General features: G+C 45.0%; 1 protein-coding gene across 1 annotated transcript in view; it reads right to left on the reverse strand.

Moving 5' to 3' along the window:
* Positions 1-18,197, reverse strand: part of Mcub (mitochondrial calcium uniporter dominant negative subunit beta) — a 34,508-nt gene that overhangs the window by 11,994 nt on the left and 4,317 nt on the right. Inside the window, exons 2-3 of the mRNA XM_048333845.1 lie at positions 1,931-2,006; positions 530-700 (exon numbers count right to left, since the gene is read on the reverse strand). Coding sequence (XP_048189802.1) covers positions 530-700; positions 1,931-2,006 — 247 coding nt within the window. The remainder of the gene's footprint in view (positions 1-529; positions 701-1,930; positions 2,007-18,197) is intronic.

Raw genomic sequence — 18,197 nt, forward strand, 5'->3', positions numbered from 1 at the left:
GGGATATGTATATATGTGTGTATGTGTGTGTGTGCATGCATATGTATATACCTACATATATATCAAATATATGTGTGCTAATATGTATGTATATAGCAAATGTGTATATACATATTTCAAGAATGAATTGTCAAAAACATACTAGACTATAATTTCTGATGACAAAATAAATGCACTATTTGTGCATTTAATTACCAGATATTTTGACCAATGAAACTATACTTCATTTCCTATGTATTTCAATTTTGCTACAAACGGGCTAATGCCAATGCGGGGTGGGGGTTGGGCATTGGGGGGTGGAGGGGAAGTACTCATGGCGAAGTTGAGGGAACAAGTAATTGAACTTATACTGTAAACTTATTTCACTGATTTTGTATTCAATGTGGTTATCCTTTTTAAAATCACACTGGTGTGTGTAAACAAAGAACTCGAGAAAGGACAATGAACTATTCTATAATGAATTACAGGATGAAATTCTTTTTAGAAAAGAACCAACACCCAGGTCCGGGGCCGCTGTGCAGCTGTGTACCTGCTGTGAGAACGGCCACGTCTTTGACCCCTTTGTCTTCGTTCTGCACATCCTGAAGGAAGGAAGCCACGGTGGACAGCGTGGGCTTGACCACGAACTGACAGCGCTCTCTTCGCGATGGCAATGTGAGCGTGATGACAGGAAGGCCATGTCTATAATTCACTGTAATTTCTGTTAAGACAAAAAAAAAAAAAAAAAGAGAGCCCACACAGCAGTGATAAACATATGTTTTTCCAAAGGCCTTTAACTACAAGAATTCTGACAGGAGTGGTAGAGCCAAGGGTGAACCAATGCAGCAGTGGTACTCACTAGCCATTGTGTGGAAAATCAACAATTCACCTTGTGCAGGGCAGGGATGGGAGGGAAAACTGGGAGACAGCGAGGGGAGGGGTGACACCGTCCAAAAAGAAATGTACTCTTTACCTGACTTATATAACCATAACCCTGTGTATATCACCTGTATAATAATCTTTTTTTAATATAAGAATTCTAAAAGGAACATTTACACGTGAAATTCCTGTCTGAATTCCTGTCCAAACGTCTTCCGTGCATCCGGTGAGTTGAGTGCAGTGCACTGCCAGGCATCTCGTGGTAGCCTGTACCACCCCAGGCTATGATTTCTGCCAGAGCTCTCACAGTGAGCACCGAGGGGCTGAGGGTGGAGACTGTCATACTCATCTCGAGCTCCTCTGATTACTGGGGTAGCCATTTGTCAAAAGATAATCACTCCCTAGAGATTTTAGAGGAGGCTGGGGATATGGGTTTGCGGTAGAGTGCTTGCCTAGCATACAAGAAGCCCGGGTTCGATTCCTCAGTACCACATAAACAGAAAAGGCCAAAAATGGTACTATGGCTTAGGTGGTAGAGTGTTAGGGCAAAAGAAGTTCAGGGACAGTGCCCAGGCCCTGAGTTCAAGCCCCAGGACTGGCCGGGTGCTGGTGGCCCTCACCTGTAATCCTAACTACTCAGGCTGAGATCTGAAAAACATGGTTCAAAGCCCAGCCAGGGCAGGAAAGTCTGTGAGACTCTTATGTCCACTAAACTACTCACCCTACCCCATAAAACAGCCAGACGTGGCTCTGTGGCTCAAGTTGGGTAGAGCATTAGCTTTGAGCATAAAAAGCTCAGGGACAGAGCCCAGGCCCTGAGTGCAAGCCCCAGAACTACTGACACCAAAAATAAGAATAAAAGAATAAAAATAAGAATACAAGTAAAATAGAATAGAAGAGCAGGGAGGGGAGACACCCCAGCAGGGGTGGGTATGCTGGGGAAGGGGGGAAGGAGGGAGGGGAGGAAGGCTGGAGGAAGGGACAACCCTGTCTTGCTCCAGCCCTGACTACACTGTCTTTATGACAGAAACCACCAATTAGCACAGGAAGCAAAGAAGTGATAGGATCTTACCGTCCAGTGGCACCGCTGTCCCAAAACGGTGCAATTGGGAATATTCTGGATTTCCACGCAGCCTCACACACAAAATCTGCAAGAAATACAATTATTTCATTTTTTAAAAAGCAGGAGATCTGGGATGGGAATATGGCCTAGTGGTAGAGTGCTTGCCTCGTATACATGAAGCCCTGGGTTCAGTTCCCCAGCACCACATATACAGAAAACAGCCATAAGTGGCGCTGTGGCTTAAAAGCTAGAGTGCTAGCTTTGAGGAAAATGAAGCCATGGACAGTACTCAGGCCCTGAGTTCAAGCCCCAGGACTGGGAGGAAAAAAAAACTGAAATAAAGAAGATTTCCTCTTATTTTCTGGGTTTGGACTCAAGGTCTTCACACTTGCCGGGCTTGCTTGCTCAGCTGGTGTTCTGCCACCTGAGCCATGCCCTCAGTCAAGCTTTTTGCTGTTAATTGGAGATGCAGTCTCACAGATGTTCTGTTCAGGCTGGCCTTGAACTATGATCCTCCATGTCTCAGCCTCTTCAGTAGCTACAACAACAGGCATGAGCCACAGATGCCTGGCCAGAAGATTCTTTTTAACCTCCTATGACAAACACAATGACAAGCAAACCTCCCACATATGCTGTGGTAGACTGTTCAGAAACTCACTGAACTTTCTGGCGTTTGCTGGCTTGCCACTGTGTATGCTGTAGCAGTCTCACTGGGACAGGGTTCTCAAAGGGGGGGGGGCGGGGAGTGAGGACAACGAAGTGTATCGGACAAATGCAATAAGCACTATAAACAACAACAACAAAAATTATAACTGACCCAAGTCTTAGCTTGTGTTTTCCCCCCAAGGAAGAGCCTCAGACAAAAATTGGGGAGTTTTTAAAAAATGGTTATTACAAAAAATGATGTACAGAGGCGTCACAGTTATATGTCAGGTAAAGAGTTCATTTCTTTTTGGACAATGTCACTCCTTCCCTCATTCTCTCCCAGGTTTTCCCTTTCTGTCCTGCCTTGCCCTCCCCAAATTGTCCCATTCATTTTCCACATAACATCTAATGAGTACCCCTGCTGCATTTTTTGGGAGTCGTTTTGCTGGGTAGCGATCCGATGGAGCAGGAGAATGGGAGGCTTGAGACGGGAAGGAAGAAAAGCCACCAGAAGAGCCAGGGCCAAGGACAACAGGGATGGATGCTGCAGGCCCCGAGAGAAACATTTCCATCCGTGCAAGGTTTATGGAGCCGGATGAAGGGGTGGTGGGGCTGGGAAGGTGGGACAACTCCATAGCCCTTCCCGGGATCAGCGGCTCAGCGAACTCCCCAGGCCCATGCCTAAGACGCCACGGGAACCCAAGGCAGATGGCCCATGTGGCCCTGGCTGGAGACAAGAGATACATACAGCAAACGCATGGAATGAGAAAGGCACGGAGACAGAGCACCTGGGACAAACGCCTAATGACAGGTGAACTGAACCACTCAGGCTGTTCTAAGCTACTCCTCTCCTCATCCTCCCCAACAGGTGTTGGTCTAAAATAAGTATAAAACCAGATCAAAAATAAGGGGAAGGGGAGGAAAAATCTCTGCATATTCCTTATTATGGGCTTAATAAATATCTAATTCAATTTTACCTCTACTGTAACATTATTTATAACAGGAAAAAGCTGGAAACAATCCAGCCATCCAATAACAGTGGGAAGGCTAAATAAATTATGAATGTACAAAGTATGATTATGCATCCATTAAGGTTGTATTCAAAGGCCCAGAGATGTGGCTCAGTGATTAGGAGTACTTTCCTAAAATGCAAAAGGTCCCCAGTTTGCTCCCCAACACTACAAAAGAAAATTGTTTTTGCTGGGTGTGGTAGCTCATGCCTCTGAGTCCCAGCTACCCAGAGGCAGACATTAGGAGGAGGACAAATTTTGCCAATCTGGGCAACAGGTCGGTGAGACCTTCTATCTTAACAAGCAAAATGGAAGTGTGTGCATGTAGGAGGAACTGGCACACGCCTGTAATCTCAGCTATGTGGGAAGCTGAAGTAGGAGGATCACAGTTCAAAGTGACCTGAGCAAAAAATAAGTGAATCTATCTGAAAACTAACATAAAAGCAGTAACAGGCCTGCGAATGTAGCATAGGGGTAGAGCGCTTGCCTAGCATGCATGAAGTCCTGGGCTTGATTCCTCAGTACCACATAAACAGAAAAAAGCCAGAAGTGGTGTTGTGGCTCAAGTGGTTGAGTACTAGCATTGAGCAAAAGCTCAGGGACATTGCCCAGGCCCTGAGTTCAAGCCCCAGGACTGGCAAAAATAAAAAATAAAAAACAAAGTAACAACTGGGGTGGTTGATCACAGCCTGGATGTCCTGCTCCACAAACACTTTTCTGATTCGATTTGCATCTCTGAGATGCCTTAGTACTAGGAAAACATGGCCTTAATGTGACAGAAAACATTCATGACTGCAGCACATATCAGAGGTATTTTAATAAGAGGTCTAAGTCTTTCCCAAGGAGAACTCAGTTCTCACTAAGGCCGAACCACCCACAGGGACCAACAAAACCAAACTTCAGGAATCACCAAGATCACTCATAAACTGGGCATAATCCAGGAGGCTGAGATCTGAGGATCACAGTGCAAAGCCAGCGCAGGCAGAACAGTCTCGAGAGACTCTTATCTCCAATTAACCACTCAAGAACTCGGAGTGGAGCTGTAGCTCAAAGGGGGTAGAGCCTAGTCTTAAGGAGAAAACCTCAGGGATAGTGCTCAGGTCAAACCCCACGACTGGGGTGAAAAAGATCACTCAGCGGACCCTAGAGAGAACATTCTTAGGTCAAGCCACTTTGGCAGACTCTCTACCCAGCTTCCTCCAGAACCACTACCCATAAAGCCCTAGACTTCTTGAAAACTTCATGCTTCTGAGTTAAAAAGACTGAACTTTGGGAAAGGAGAGTATAGGCTATGCTATGGCTTGAAATACACCCCCTTCTCCCACAACCCGGGCTGAAATCGAATCCTCTCTGTGAGATCAAAGGTGGGATCAGTGGGTAGGAGGCGGCAGGCCTGGGAGGCTCTGCCTTCCTACATAGTTTCATCCATTCATGGATGAAGGGGTTAACACGATATCGCGACAGTGTGCCATGAAAGCCAGTTAGCCGCTGACGCTGGTGGGTGCCCTGCGCCATCTTGGCACACTGCAGTTCCTCCCATCACAGAGGCCCTTGGCAGATGGGCTCTCAGCTAGATCCTGGCCTCATGTGTTCCATTATAGCAACCATTTAGATTGTTCCCATCACTCCCAATATGCCTTCAACTATAGATGACAGACAGACAAGAGACCAAAGAGAACGATCAAAGCTAGGAGGGAAGGACTGGGGTGCAAATAGAAACTGTGCCAGTTCCACTACGAGCCACCATATTCACTTCTGTTCTTTGACTACAGAGCTTAAATAGCTTCGAGTAAGAATGTTTCTACTGTTATCTCTTTTTTTTCCCAAATGCAGAGATAGTTGGTATCTTTAAAAAAAAAATTAATGTTAGACATTCAATGATTTTTCATGCCATAGTTAAAATGAAGCACCCTCCCCAAAACCAATGCCAAGCCTATTCTGGTACAACTCTTGCTTGAAATAGAATGGCTGACTCTCTTCTCATCATGTATAATGATATATTGAAATAGTTTCACAACTTTGCATTTCTAGAGAAAGAACTCAGGGGTTCGTTCTTCCTAAGCAAGTACTCTACCAACCTGAGACATGAGCCTGTACTTTTGATTTCAGCTGGTTTTTGAGATGGGGTCCCAAATTTTGCCCAGGCTGGTTTTGTTTGTTTTTTTTGTTTTTGTTGCCAGTCCTGGGGCATGGACTCAGGGCCTGAGCACTGTCCCTGGCTTCCTTTTGCTCAAGGCTAGCACTCTATCTCTTGAGCCACAGCGCCACTTCCAGCTTTTTCTATATATGTGATGCTGAGGAATCGAACCCAGGGCTTCATGTATAAGAGGCGAGCACTTTACCACTGGGCCATATTCCCAGCCCCCAGGCTGGTTTTGAACTGTCATCCTTCAGTATAGCTGGAATCACAGGTATGTACCACCATACGTAGCCCTCACAATTATCTTTGGGTAATGAAATAAAATTATCTATTTGACTATGGAAAGAATATATACATATATGTGTGTGTGTTTACATATACAATGTTTACATGTATTTATATTCAATTATATTATGATGTATTAGATATCATATATGTATATGATACATATACATATGTATCCTATGTATTGTATGATATATATTATTTTATATATATATATTATTATATATATATTAGTTATTATTTATACATAAACATATATATGTATTTCACAAGGAAATTATTAGTGGCGCATGTCTGTAATCCAAGCATTCAGGAGGTCAAGGCAAGGGTATCTTGAAGTAATGCAAAGCCAGTCGGAGCTATATACTTTCTGTCCATCTGTCTGTCTCTCTCTCACACATACACATATACAGAGTAAAAGAACTCATGAGAAGTCTCAGCTTGAAGCTCTCAGTCCTTGGTAAGTAGGCCTCATTGGTAATAAAATGGATCCAATTTTCCCGAGATTTCCACTCACTCTAGAAAAGCCTTTCAGGAATACAATTACAGTCTACACTGTGGGTATGTATTCTACGAAAGAGCTGGGGTGGGAAACTGAGCCTGCTTCATTCAGGGGCAGCCCCTCCCGGGCTCCATTCCAATGGGGACGCCTGACCCCTGCCTGATCTTCTGGCTGTGCTGTCCTGTCTTGCTGGGGCCACTTAGGGGGCTGCCTTTTCTCCTTTTCAGCGTCATCATCTACCATGCTGGCAACCAGTTGGTCCCTGGGCGCTCTTCAAAAGCTCTGAGATAACCCTGGGAATCGCATGCAAATAGGCCACCTAGGTATCCTAATGCCCATTCTTGAAGAAAATATGCAAATGGAACCTCATGGTAACACTCATAGAAGTACCACACTGCTCAACAACCCATGAGGCCATGAAATGGGGCCTGCCTCTATATAACCCAGCCTGGCCTTGAACTCAACATTCTCGGGCCTCTTCATGCAGGGATTGCGGGTTGCAGGTGTACATCATCACATGCGGAACCATTCAGACTGCTCTTTACTGAACGCCCAATCGCCACACAGAGCGCAGCTGGTGGTATCCCATAATAAGTGCTGCTGTTTTAGAAATTCTGAGGGATCTGCTGAATTGGGGACAGACACGACAGGCTTCTCAGGAGGTGGCATGAAATATAAATGGAAACACCTAGCTATCTCCGAAGTGAGACTCCACCTCTTCCCCCAGGCTCTTTGCGAGGAGCAGCACAGCCTTGCCAATTACTGGTTCTGGGAACAGGGGAAGCTGACAGATGCTTCCACCCGGAGACTCTCAGCCTCCAACATCTGGAGAGGGAGCAGCAGGCGGCACGGGAGAAAGCAGACACAAAGGGAAATTCGGCCCCGACTCCCTCATTTATCTGATAGGATGCCAGGGAGTAAGTAATTGCGCTAAAAGACCTGAAAAAAAATAGTCATTGGAGATTGTAGCACTAAAAATTCAAAATGGTTACATTTTGTCACTGATACTGATGCTGGCTTTCAGTCTTGCTTATTTCTCATAAATAAAACATGAGTTTTATTTTACTTAGGCTTCTTTATGCTTCCCAACCCCAACCCCCCCCCCCCCCCCGACTTCTGACTTCCTTGGGGTTATTAGAAACTGAGCTAGAGGGAGCAGTAATCCTCTTGTTGATCAGATGCCGCATCTCTTGGAATGTCACAGGTTCTGGAAAAATCAGTGTCCTGGGCCACTGATGGTGGTCCAGCGTAGCCCTAGACACGGATGCACAGACCCACTGGCTCAACAGCTCACTCGGGTCTGTTCTGCCTGCCCTGGGGGCCTTTGTGGTGTAATGGGGGAGGGGGATGCCAGAGGGTGATGCAGGGGAAGGGTCGGCTCTTACCTGCTGCCTGTCTGAGCCATTGAAAGCAAGAAAAAGAGCAGTAGGCAGACCTGGTTCAAATGTAGGAACCAGTGCTCCTGAGCGTGTTGCTGCATGTCTCTGGGCCTTTGCGGATCAAATGCTGATGGTGCATAATTTAGCCTTGGGAGATGTCAGGAGCACAGGATGACTCAGGCTGCAAGGGGGAGCTTGGGGTCCCTGTAGCCCCTCCCTCTTCCTCGCACCCACTGATGGGATGACCAAAACACCATCCTCCCTTTTTCCTTTTTTTTTTTTTTTTGCTCCAGTACTGGGACTTGAACTCAGGGCTTAGAAGCTCTTTCTTGGTTTAGATCATGGTTTGAAGCCAGTCCAGGCAGACAAATCCAAGAGACTCTCATTTCCAATGAAGGAGCAAAAAGCTGGAAATGTAGGTAGAATGCCATCCTTAAGCAGCAGAAAAGGCTCAGCAGGAGCATAAGAGCGCAAGGCCCTGAGTTCAAGTCCCAGTAACTGACACCAAAAAAAGAAAAGGAAACATCCACAACTGGGCAGACCGGAGGAGGGGGTGTGGGTCTCGAGAGTCCATGGGAACCTTGGGTTCAGCACCTGTTTGTCAGTGTGAGGGCGATGCGGGCAGCGAGCAACAGGACTGGAGTGGGGGGACAGAGAGAGAGGAGAGCACTCATACTGAGCATGAGCCATCATTACACACTATTACTACTAACCAAGGAAAAGGAGTGCTGAATTCAACCGCTGCTGACACTAAACTGTAGAAAATAAGTATTCGCTTGACTGAGAAATTTGCCACATTATGCCCCTGACATCTTCACAGGCGCCGAGAATTTTGCGATTTCAATTCTAATGGATGTGAATATTAACAGGAATCCTTTCTACACGTCTGGCTTGATGCAGGGCTGTGCCCACAACTCCTCTCACGGCCTCCCCCCACCCCCAAATCAGTCCTGGGCTCCTGCACACCCCTCCTGGTTCCTCTGGGAATAATCCTTTGTATACAAACTCTCCTTTAATTATCCAAATTGGAGCGGCCATCTGTTTCCTGTTGGGGCCATGAATTATGAATCACTCCAAACTCTCTTAGCAATCTAGAAGCTTCCACAGCCAGCTATGCTTTATGCTTGGAGCACTATTTTTGTTTTTCTGTCAAGATGAAGAAAAGGGCAAGATAGTCCCTCTTCATCCCATTAAAATTTTTTTTAAATATTTCTTTAGTTACGGCAAGGCTGCACTTTTTCCTAAGCTTGAACACATTTTTCTTCTCTTTTGAGATCACAGTCCCATTTTGGCCCATTTTTCTACCAAGATATTGGTGATTTTCCTTTAAATCTGAATGATCAGTGCTATATGGACTTATCATCCTAGATGGCAAATAGATACAGGTTTAGCATCTGGATGAATATAGATATTTACCATCTGGATAGAAGGAACATACATGTACCTGATTTTGCTTCAACTAGAATGGAAATCAAGTCTAAGGGCAGAGGCAGGGGCTCCTGGGTCTGGAGGGGGGGGTCACCTAAGCCCCAGGCATGGGCCGCAGTCAGAGAGCAGTGCTGTACTACAGTTGGAATGTCCTGTCGACCCAGGATTCACCTCCTTTCTGGACATAAGCATCACCACAAGTGGCTTCCCATACATTTGTCAGAAAAATAACCACCTGCAAACAGCTCCAAGTACAACTCCACGACTAAAAGGGCAGCCGGTGGAGTTGGCAATCCTAGATTCAATTCCAAATCCCTAGTTCAGTCCATGGAATGGAAGTCATGTTATACTAAGATGGTCACTTGTGTTGAGCCATGGAGACAGCAGTAGAAGTTTCCAGAAATGCAAAGTGACAAGCATAGACCACAAAGTTTTGCTGACAAACCAGGAATACTAATATGCTAAAATATAATATTCACAAGTTTAAGGTCATTGTTGTATCTTTGAGAGATTTATTTATTTTTTGTCCATCGTGGAGCTTGAACTCTGGGCCTGGGCTCTGTCTCTGAGCTCTTCAGCTCAAGGTTACTGCTCTACCACTTGAGCCACAGTGTCACTTCTAGTTTTCTGGTGGTTAGCTGGAGATAAGAGTCACAGGGACTTTCCTGCCCAGGCTGGCTTTGAACCTCGATTCTGAGATCTCAGCCTCCTGAATAGCTAGGATTATAAGCATGAGCCACTGGCTTCTGGCTGTCTATTCTTTAATAGCTTTAAGTTCACAGCTCTGAAATGTTAAGAAAGCTAATTACTCATTGCTAAAGGCACATTCAGGTAATATACACTTTCTCTCCAAGAGATCATTGATATTTTTCACATAATTGCAAGGCTACCAAGGCACAGTTGATTACAATGCTTAGTCATTGGCACAAATTCAGACTCCACTAATTAAACAGGAGCATTGTCTCACCCAATAGGGTAAACTAATTAAATGAATCTTCTTGGATTCAACATGAGGTGAATTTCATACCTGATGGTAGAGCAGCCAAGCTCAGGCAAGCTATGACTAACACCACAGTGCGGCCTTCTGGCAAAACCAGGATACAAACCTGCCAACCCCAAGCTTTTACAGAAAGATTAATAGCTGCATAAAAAGTCTAAAAACAAGACCACTCCCACACAAGTGATTTGGCACTATCAACAACTCAAAGATTTTTCTTGTTGGGCACAACAGAAGGTGAAGAGTGAGCACAGCAAGGGATGAGTAGCTGCAGGCTAACTTTTAGCTTTTTTTTTTTGCCAGTCCTGGGGCTTGAACTCAGGGCTGGGCACTGTCCCTGAGCTTCTTTTGCTCAAAGCTTGCACTCTATCACTTGAGCCACAGTGCTACTTCTGGCTTTTTCTGTTTATGTGGTACTGAGGAATTGAACCCAGGGCTTCATGCATGCTAGGCAAGCAGTCTACCACTAAGCCACATTCCCAGCCCCTGTTATCTTATCACCTCAGTCTGTGAACCTTAGCAGTTTTTGACTTTGTGATGGACCTCAAAAGTGAGTACCTAAGGGAGCTCAGAAAACACTGGAGGTAGAATGCCCTTGGGGATGATCAAGTTCACTTTAAGCTAGGTACCACAGTGTCTCATGCTTGAAATTCTAGTTACTCTAGAGGCTGAGATTTGAGGATCACAGTTCAAAGCCAACCCAGGCAGATAAATCCCAGAGATCTTTATCTCCAATTAACCAGCAAAATGCCGGAAGTGGAAGCGTAACTTAATTGGTAGAGAACTGACCTTGAGTGACAAAGCTACAGGAAAACACGAGACTGAGTTCAAGCCTTAGTACTAGCATATAAAAATAGTAATTGGTTAAACTATAAAAATCCTACCAATCTATTCTTTCCAATCTTGAGAGTAGTTTCCTTGTTTTCAAGCAACACAGAATGACAATCTTCTTTCACAACATACCATATCACATACTTGAATACAAGCATCCTCCTTTCTTTTTGCTTTATTCCTTACCAGATTCAAACTATATCTAGCCTTTTTAGTCATCTCCCATACGATCCTCAACACGAGTCACTTTTCCTGGGTGTCTCCAAGCTCCACTGATTTGTCAGAGTCCTGTTAAAATGCTATCCCAAATAAAACATAATGGCCCTGATGCAGCCTGGGTCACCCACATATAATGCAAAGCCCATCCTGAGCCACCACGCCAGGATTCTGGAATCCCTCATTCCTGGGGGGCTTGTAGATGAACTGGAAGTCCCAGCTCTCTGGTACACAACTGCCAGGTCAAGTATAGGCACACCTGTACTATTCTCCCTCGCCCTCCATTAAGAGACACTGCCTTTTCTAGCATTGCTAACTTGGTTTTCATCTATGATACCTAAAATAGGCAGTATATGCTCACTGTACCCAAACTAATCTTTTGCAAAGTGAGGGATAACAATAAGAAGTCTTAGAAGAATATGGTTCCTCAGCATTTACAATGATATTTTATGTTTTGTTACATCCAGGCTTGAGACAGTTCAAAATGTGTTTATATCAATAATATTATATACTTCCAGTATAATGTATAAGTATATATTATATAGTATAGTACAGTGTGTGTGTGTGTGTGTGCATGTATGTGTGCATGCATGTGCTGGTACTGGGGCTGGGACTCAGGATCTGAGTGCTGTCTCTTAGCTATTTTGCTCAAGTGTGGCACTCCATCACTTGAGCCACAGTTCCACTTGCATCTTTTTGGTGGTTAATTGTTAAAAGTCTCATGGACTTTCCTGCCTAGGCTCAGCCTCTGAATAACTAGGATTATAAGCACAAGCCACCAGCACATCCAGCATCTTTTTCTTTCTCAATTCAACCTGTCTTATTTATGAGTACTCTTCATTTTGATCACTGTTTACCCCTTCCATCATCTGCCCCCCACCACTCCATCTAGCACAACACCAGTCATCTGCTATAGTACAGCTCTTTAGGATATGTTTACTGGAGGCCTTACTAGTGTTTCATGGACAACTGCAGAACATCCAAGTTCAAGGATACAAAATACAAAGCTCAAGGATATAAACCATGGCAATCTATAGCTATGTGATGTCAAATAATAATTTACTGAAGTACCAGGAAAAGCAACAGGAAATGTTTTCTAGCACCTCAAAAGTATACATTAAAAACTGGAAAAAAAAAAAAAAACTGATTAGCCAGGCACTGGTGGCTCACACCTGTAGTCCTAGCTACTGAGGAGGCTGAGATCTGAGATCATGGCTTGTACAGGTAGGAAAGTCTGTGAGACTTCCAATTAACCACCAGAAAACCAGAAGTGGCTCTGTGGCTCAAAGTGGTAGAGCACTAGCCTTGAAAAAGCTGAGAATAGCACTCAGGCCCAGAGTTCAAACCCTACAACCAACGGAACAAAGAGAAAGATCAAGGGCTGGGAATGTGGCTTCGTGGCAGAGTGCTTGCCTAGTATGCAAGAAGTCCTGGGTTTGATACCTCAGTACCACATAAACATAAAAAAGCTGGAAATGGCACTGTGGCTCATGTGGCAGAGTGTTAGCCTTGAGCAAAAGGAATCCAGGGACAGTGCTCAGGCTCTTAGTTCAAGCTCCAGGACTGGCAAAAAAAAAAAAGAGAGAGAGAGAATGATAAATACCAATATTCAAGTTTATACATTACAACAAAAAGCTGCATATAAGCCAAAATAATATTAAATAAATGTGAGGAAACATACAGAATATGGTAAAACGTCTCTTCATCTCTTTCGAAATAAGCCCAAAACTACTACAGTAGATTTTAGTCTTATATACTCATATTTTACCCTCAGGTACAGCACCTTTCAGCTATCCTACATAGTAGTATTTTTTGTTGTTGATGGTGGTGGTGGTCATGGGGCTTGAACTCAGGACCTGGGTGCTGTCCCTGAGCTCTTTCTTTCCAAGCTAGTGCTCTACCACTTGAACCACAGCTCCACTTCCAGTTTTCTGGCAGCTAATTTGCCAAAAAAAAAAAAAAAAAAAAAAAGAGTCTCACAAATTTTCCCTGCCTAGGCTGGCTTTAAACCACAATCCTCAGATCTCAGCCTCCTGAATAGCTAGGATTCTAGGTATAAGCTGCCAGTACCTGGCAAATAGGTTTTTTATTTAAGACCACATTTATAACAAGCTAATCTAGGGCTGGGGATATGGCCTAGTGGCAAGAGCGCTTGCCTCGTATACAGGAAGCCCTGGGTTCAATTCCCCAGCACCACATATATAGAAAATGGCCAGAAGTGGTGCTGTGGCTCAAGTGGCAGAGTGCTAGCCTTGAGCAAAAAGAAGCTAGGGACAGTGCTCAGGCCCTGAGTCTAAGCCCCAGGACTGGCAAAAAAATAACAAGCTAATCTATAAAACACCATTAAATTTATATTCTAGGTATACATGATGATATTTCTGTAACTTGCACTGGGGCTCAGTTATTTACGGATCACAAATCTTTTCCTGAAGCCACATCGTCAGCATCTTTTCTTAGCTGTGTTTCTTTTCAGAGCAGGTATTACTGCACCAACTTGAATAGTGGGGGGGGGGGGGGGGGCAGGCTCCCATCCTCACAGAGCCATTAGAATGCTTTCCTCCCCCTTCTTCAGCTTAGAGAGCACCAGCGACTCCACTCACCTTTCTATTAGGTTTCAGCCCAGAGGGCAGCTTTTAATGAACCCAGCGGGTGTCTGGTGTTCCTGTTCCAGCCTAAATTACCAACCTGAAATTCCAGAATTAAATCGCTCTGTAAATACCCACTGTGGAGTGACTTTTATAAGTTGAGGCTCCATCACGCCTTGAAATTCAGTGATTCCCTTGAACAAAACTACATTGCTGCCAACCAAGAGGACCGAGGCACATACAGCTACCCATTCACTGAGACCTCCCTGAGGCATCAACGTTTGGCTGAAACAAGATTCTTGCAGCTTGAAGCCCCCTGGCAGCTAAAGGCAGCCATGTGCCACATGCAAAGGAATCTGAGCTTAGTAAGAGGTCCTGCTTGACAAGTGACACGTAACCCACAATGCCTTGCAAAACTGACAAACACTCCATTCTTTCCACTTTGGAAGCTGCACTTAGTAGATAGAGGAATAGGTCAGCGGAGGTTTCTCATGATGTGGAGTAGAGCCACTGCCTGGCTTTTAAAGCTCACCTCAGAACCATTCCTAGGCAAGAAAAAGAAAACTGGCATTAAAAATACAGAGGTGGGCTGGGAATGTGGCTTAGCAGTAGAGTGCTTGCCTAGCATGCATGAAGCTGTGGGTTCGATTCCTCAGTACCACATAACAGAAAAGGCCGGAAGTGGCGCTGGCACCAGTGGCAGAGTGCTAGCCTTGAGCAAAAGCAGCTCGGGGACAGGGCCCAGGCCCAGAGTTCAAGCCCCAGGACTGGCAAAAAAAAAAAGTAAAAAATTCAGATGTGGCCAGGTACTGGTGGCTTATACCCAGAATCCTAGCTACTACCCAGGAGGCTGCCACCTGGTGGATGAAAGTTCAAAGCCAGCCTGTGAGACTATATCCAACCAACCAGCAAAATGTGGGACTGGAGGTATGGTAGTACGTAAGCTGAAAGCTGTGTCTAAACTCAGATCTTAGCAAGGAGTTTATCAGGGCGAAAGGCTTGTGTACCAGGTTCTTACAGCCACATAGAAGACAAGATACCAATTCATTAAAAACCAGAGCTCTTACTGGCTGTAATCCTTTCTACCTAGGAGGCTGAAATCTGAAGACTGTGGCTTTAAGACTGCAGAGGCAGGAAAGCCTGTGAGAATCTTACTGCCAATTAACCACCAAAAAGTGGAGAAGTGGAGCTGTGGCTCAAGTGGTAGAGCCTTGAACAAAAAAGCTAAAGGAAACCTCCCAGGCCCTGTGTTCAAGCCTCAGATCAGACACCAGTGGGAGGTAGAGAGAGGGAGGGGAGAGGGAGGGGAGAGGGAGGGGAGGGGGAGGGGGAGGGGGAGGGGGAGGGAGATAATGCTACAAGCATTCAAGTATTCAGAAAAGAAACATCATTTGATACTGCAAAGCTGGGTGCCAGTTTCTCATACCTGTAGTTCTATTTCAGAGACTAAGACCTAGAATACCAGTTCAGGCAGAGAATTCCAGAAGACTCCATCTCCAATTAACTGGCAGAGGCTGGACTAGAGGCCTTGGACTGGTGTAAATACGGAGGCTGCACTGCAACCACAAATGCCTGCTGCCAGTAGCACAACTCTGATTCTACAAGGCACTATCCAGCAGCTTGTACCCAACCTTTTGCCATCACAAGTGCCACTCTAGCATCTATTTTCTTCTAGGATTTCCTCTTGCTGAGGCACAATCCATTCCACGAACAAAGGAAATGTGGGCAATTCAAATGTATGAACTGGGCCTTAAGTCTGAACATCTCATCATCCCTGCAAGTCACAGTAAGGGAACCCAGTGAAGGGCAGGGAAATAAAAGCTTACATGCAGGCCTTGGAGTTGGGCAGGGCAGTAGCAGCAGAAGCTACAGCATGGACTCTAGTTAACAAGTGGAATCTCCATGTCACTATATAAATGCCATCCTACTTACCCACCCTGCCCCCTAGATCTAGAGACACTGGGGCACTGCTACTGTCATGACAAAGATCCTCCAGATCCATAGAGGAAGAACCCCCACATTCAAGGCTGCAGATGGGGGTTCATGAGTGGCAACCACGGGGCTGGGTTCCTCGGTCAATAGCTGAACCCTCAACAGTACTCACACTTTGCCATGCACCCCTAGAGGGTCAGCTTGACCCAGGCCCCCAGAACTAGAAGACCAACAGGTAACTTTAGTCACTCCAACTCTACAGGCCCCACTTCTGGAATGTATTTCCTAATGCTCAAATTATATTCATTTCTGTCCATACTGGAGTGTGAATTCAGAGCCTTGCACTCTTCCATAGCTTTTTCAGTGAGGCTGGCGCTCTACCACTTGAGCCATACCTCCACTTTTAGCTTTTTGGTGCTTCATTGGAGATAAAGATTTCATGGGCTTTTTCACCCAGGCTGGCCTTGTATCACAATCTAAAGTTCTACTAAGTAGCCACGATTACAGGCATGAGCCACTAGCATCAAGCTACATTCCTACTATAAATTTGTCATGTTTTATATTTATGCCAGGGATTTACATCTTTATGAACAAGCTATCTTTTGGTAGCATTGAGATTTGAGCTCAGGGCCTCACACTCGCTAGGCTAGCACTCTGTTGCTGAGCTACACTGCCAGCCCTGTTTCTCCACGAGTATTTTTTAGGATGAGGTCTTGCTTCCTGCCTATGTGTATGCCCCACATAGTCCACCAGCTTCAGGCTTTCACTTGTTGCTGGGATCAAAGATGCATGCCCCCACATCTCACTTCCCTCCGTGGATATGCGCTTTCCCATCCAGGCTGGCCAATCTCAGCCTCCCACGGAGCTTAGGATGACAGGTGCATAGCACTATACCCAACTCTGGGTTGAGAATGGGCCTCCGTCTGTGAGTCTCCTGTTCTCAGCCTCTCAAGTAGCTACAATTACAGACATGAGCCACTGGCATCCAGATAACAATATTTTTTATAACTGATTTTTTTTTTTTTTTTTGCCAGTCTTGGGGATTGGACTTAGGGCCTGAGCACTGTCCCTGGCTTCTTTTTGCTCAAGGCTAACACTCTGCCACTTGAGCCACAGCGCCACTTCTGGCCTTTTCTATATATGTGGTGCTGAGGAATCAAACCCAGGGCTTCATGTGTATGAGGCGAGCACTCTACTACTAAGCCATATTCCCAGCCCCTATAACTGATTTTTAAAGTAATGCTCTAAATTATTATTTAGAGCTAATCATTAACTTTTAATGATTTAAGCTTATTGAAGTAATACTGATAGCTTTTGGCAATCACAAAGCAGCACTTTTTAAGTTTATAGCAAATATGATCTAATACTCAGAATCCCATTAAGGAAGATTCCTTGTCTATGGAGAAAATAAAATAATGTCTCCCCTACATATGAACAGTTACCCTAACCACACCACACACTTCAATAAAATGCTTACATACCAGGCTTTCCTTTTAGATTTTATGTTTTTCTACATTATACAAATTAGGTTCTTTAAAAATCCTGACAGATCGGGATGGGAATGTGGCTTAGTAGTAGAGTGCTTGCATAGCATGCACAACAACCTGGGTTCAATTCCTCAGTACCACATAAATAGAAAAAGCCAGAAGTAGCGCTGTGGCTCAAAAGGTAGAGTGCTAGCCAAGCACAGAGAAGCCAGGGACAGTGCTCAGGCCCTGAATTCAAGCCCCAGGACTAGAAAAAAATTCCTGACAGATAAGCATGTCTGAAACCAAACAGCTAACCCAAATACAAGTTAGGACTCTATTGGCTTATAATAATAATGTGTTTTAAATGTGCCTAAGATTACATTGGTTAAAAACTCAATTTTTCAAGGCTCTTATCACACAAAGTATACTAGAATGTCTCAAGATCTCCCTCCAGTAGATGAAGTGGAGCTGAGGACACTCAGAAGCCAAGACCTGAAAGGAACCACACACAGCATTCTTTTGCTTCCCTTCCTTCATTCCTCTACCAGACAAGCATTTATGATGTGCCAACTGTGCATGGGCAGAGGTGATCAAGAGATGGAGAAAAATACTACTTATCACATGGTTTTTGGGACCCATGCAGGAAGCCAACAAGCACCCCTCCCTACAGGGATGTCACTGGTGATGTCACTAGCAATGTCACAGCCACAAGCAAACTGGGGCTCATTATTCTGTCTGCCATGACTTCATCATGGAGGTGGTGGCCACTGACACTCAAGAGTCAGTGGCAAAGAAGATGGGGAATGGAGGGAGAGTGCTGCCCCAGGAATCCCGGAAACAGTAATAGAGAGAGGAGA

This window comes from Perognathus longimembris, chromosome 24 (assembly GCF_023159225.1).
Source record: "Perognathus longimembris pacificus isolate PPM17 chromosome 24, ASM2315922v1, whole genome shotgun sequence".
Lineage (NCBI taxonomy): Eukaryota > Metazoa > Chordata > Mammalia > Rodentia > Heteromyidae > Perognathus > Perognathus longimembris.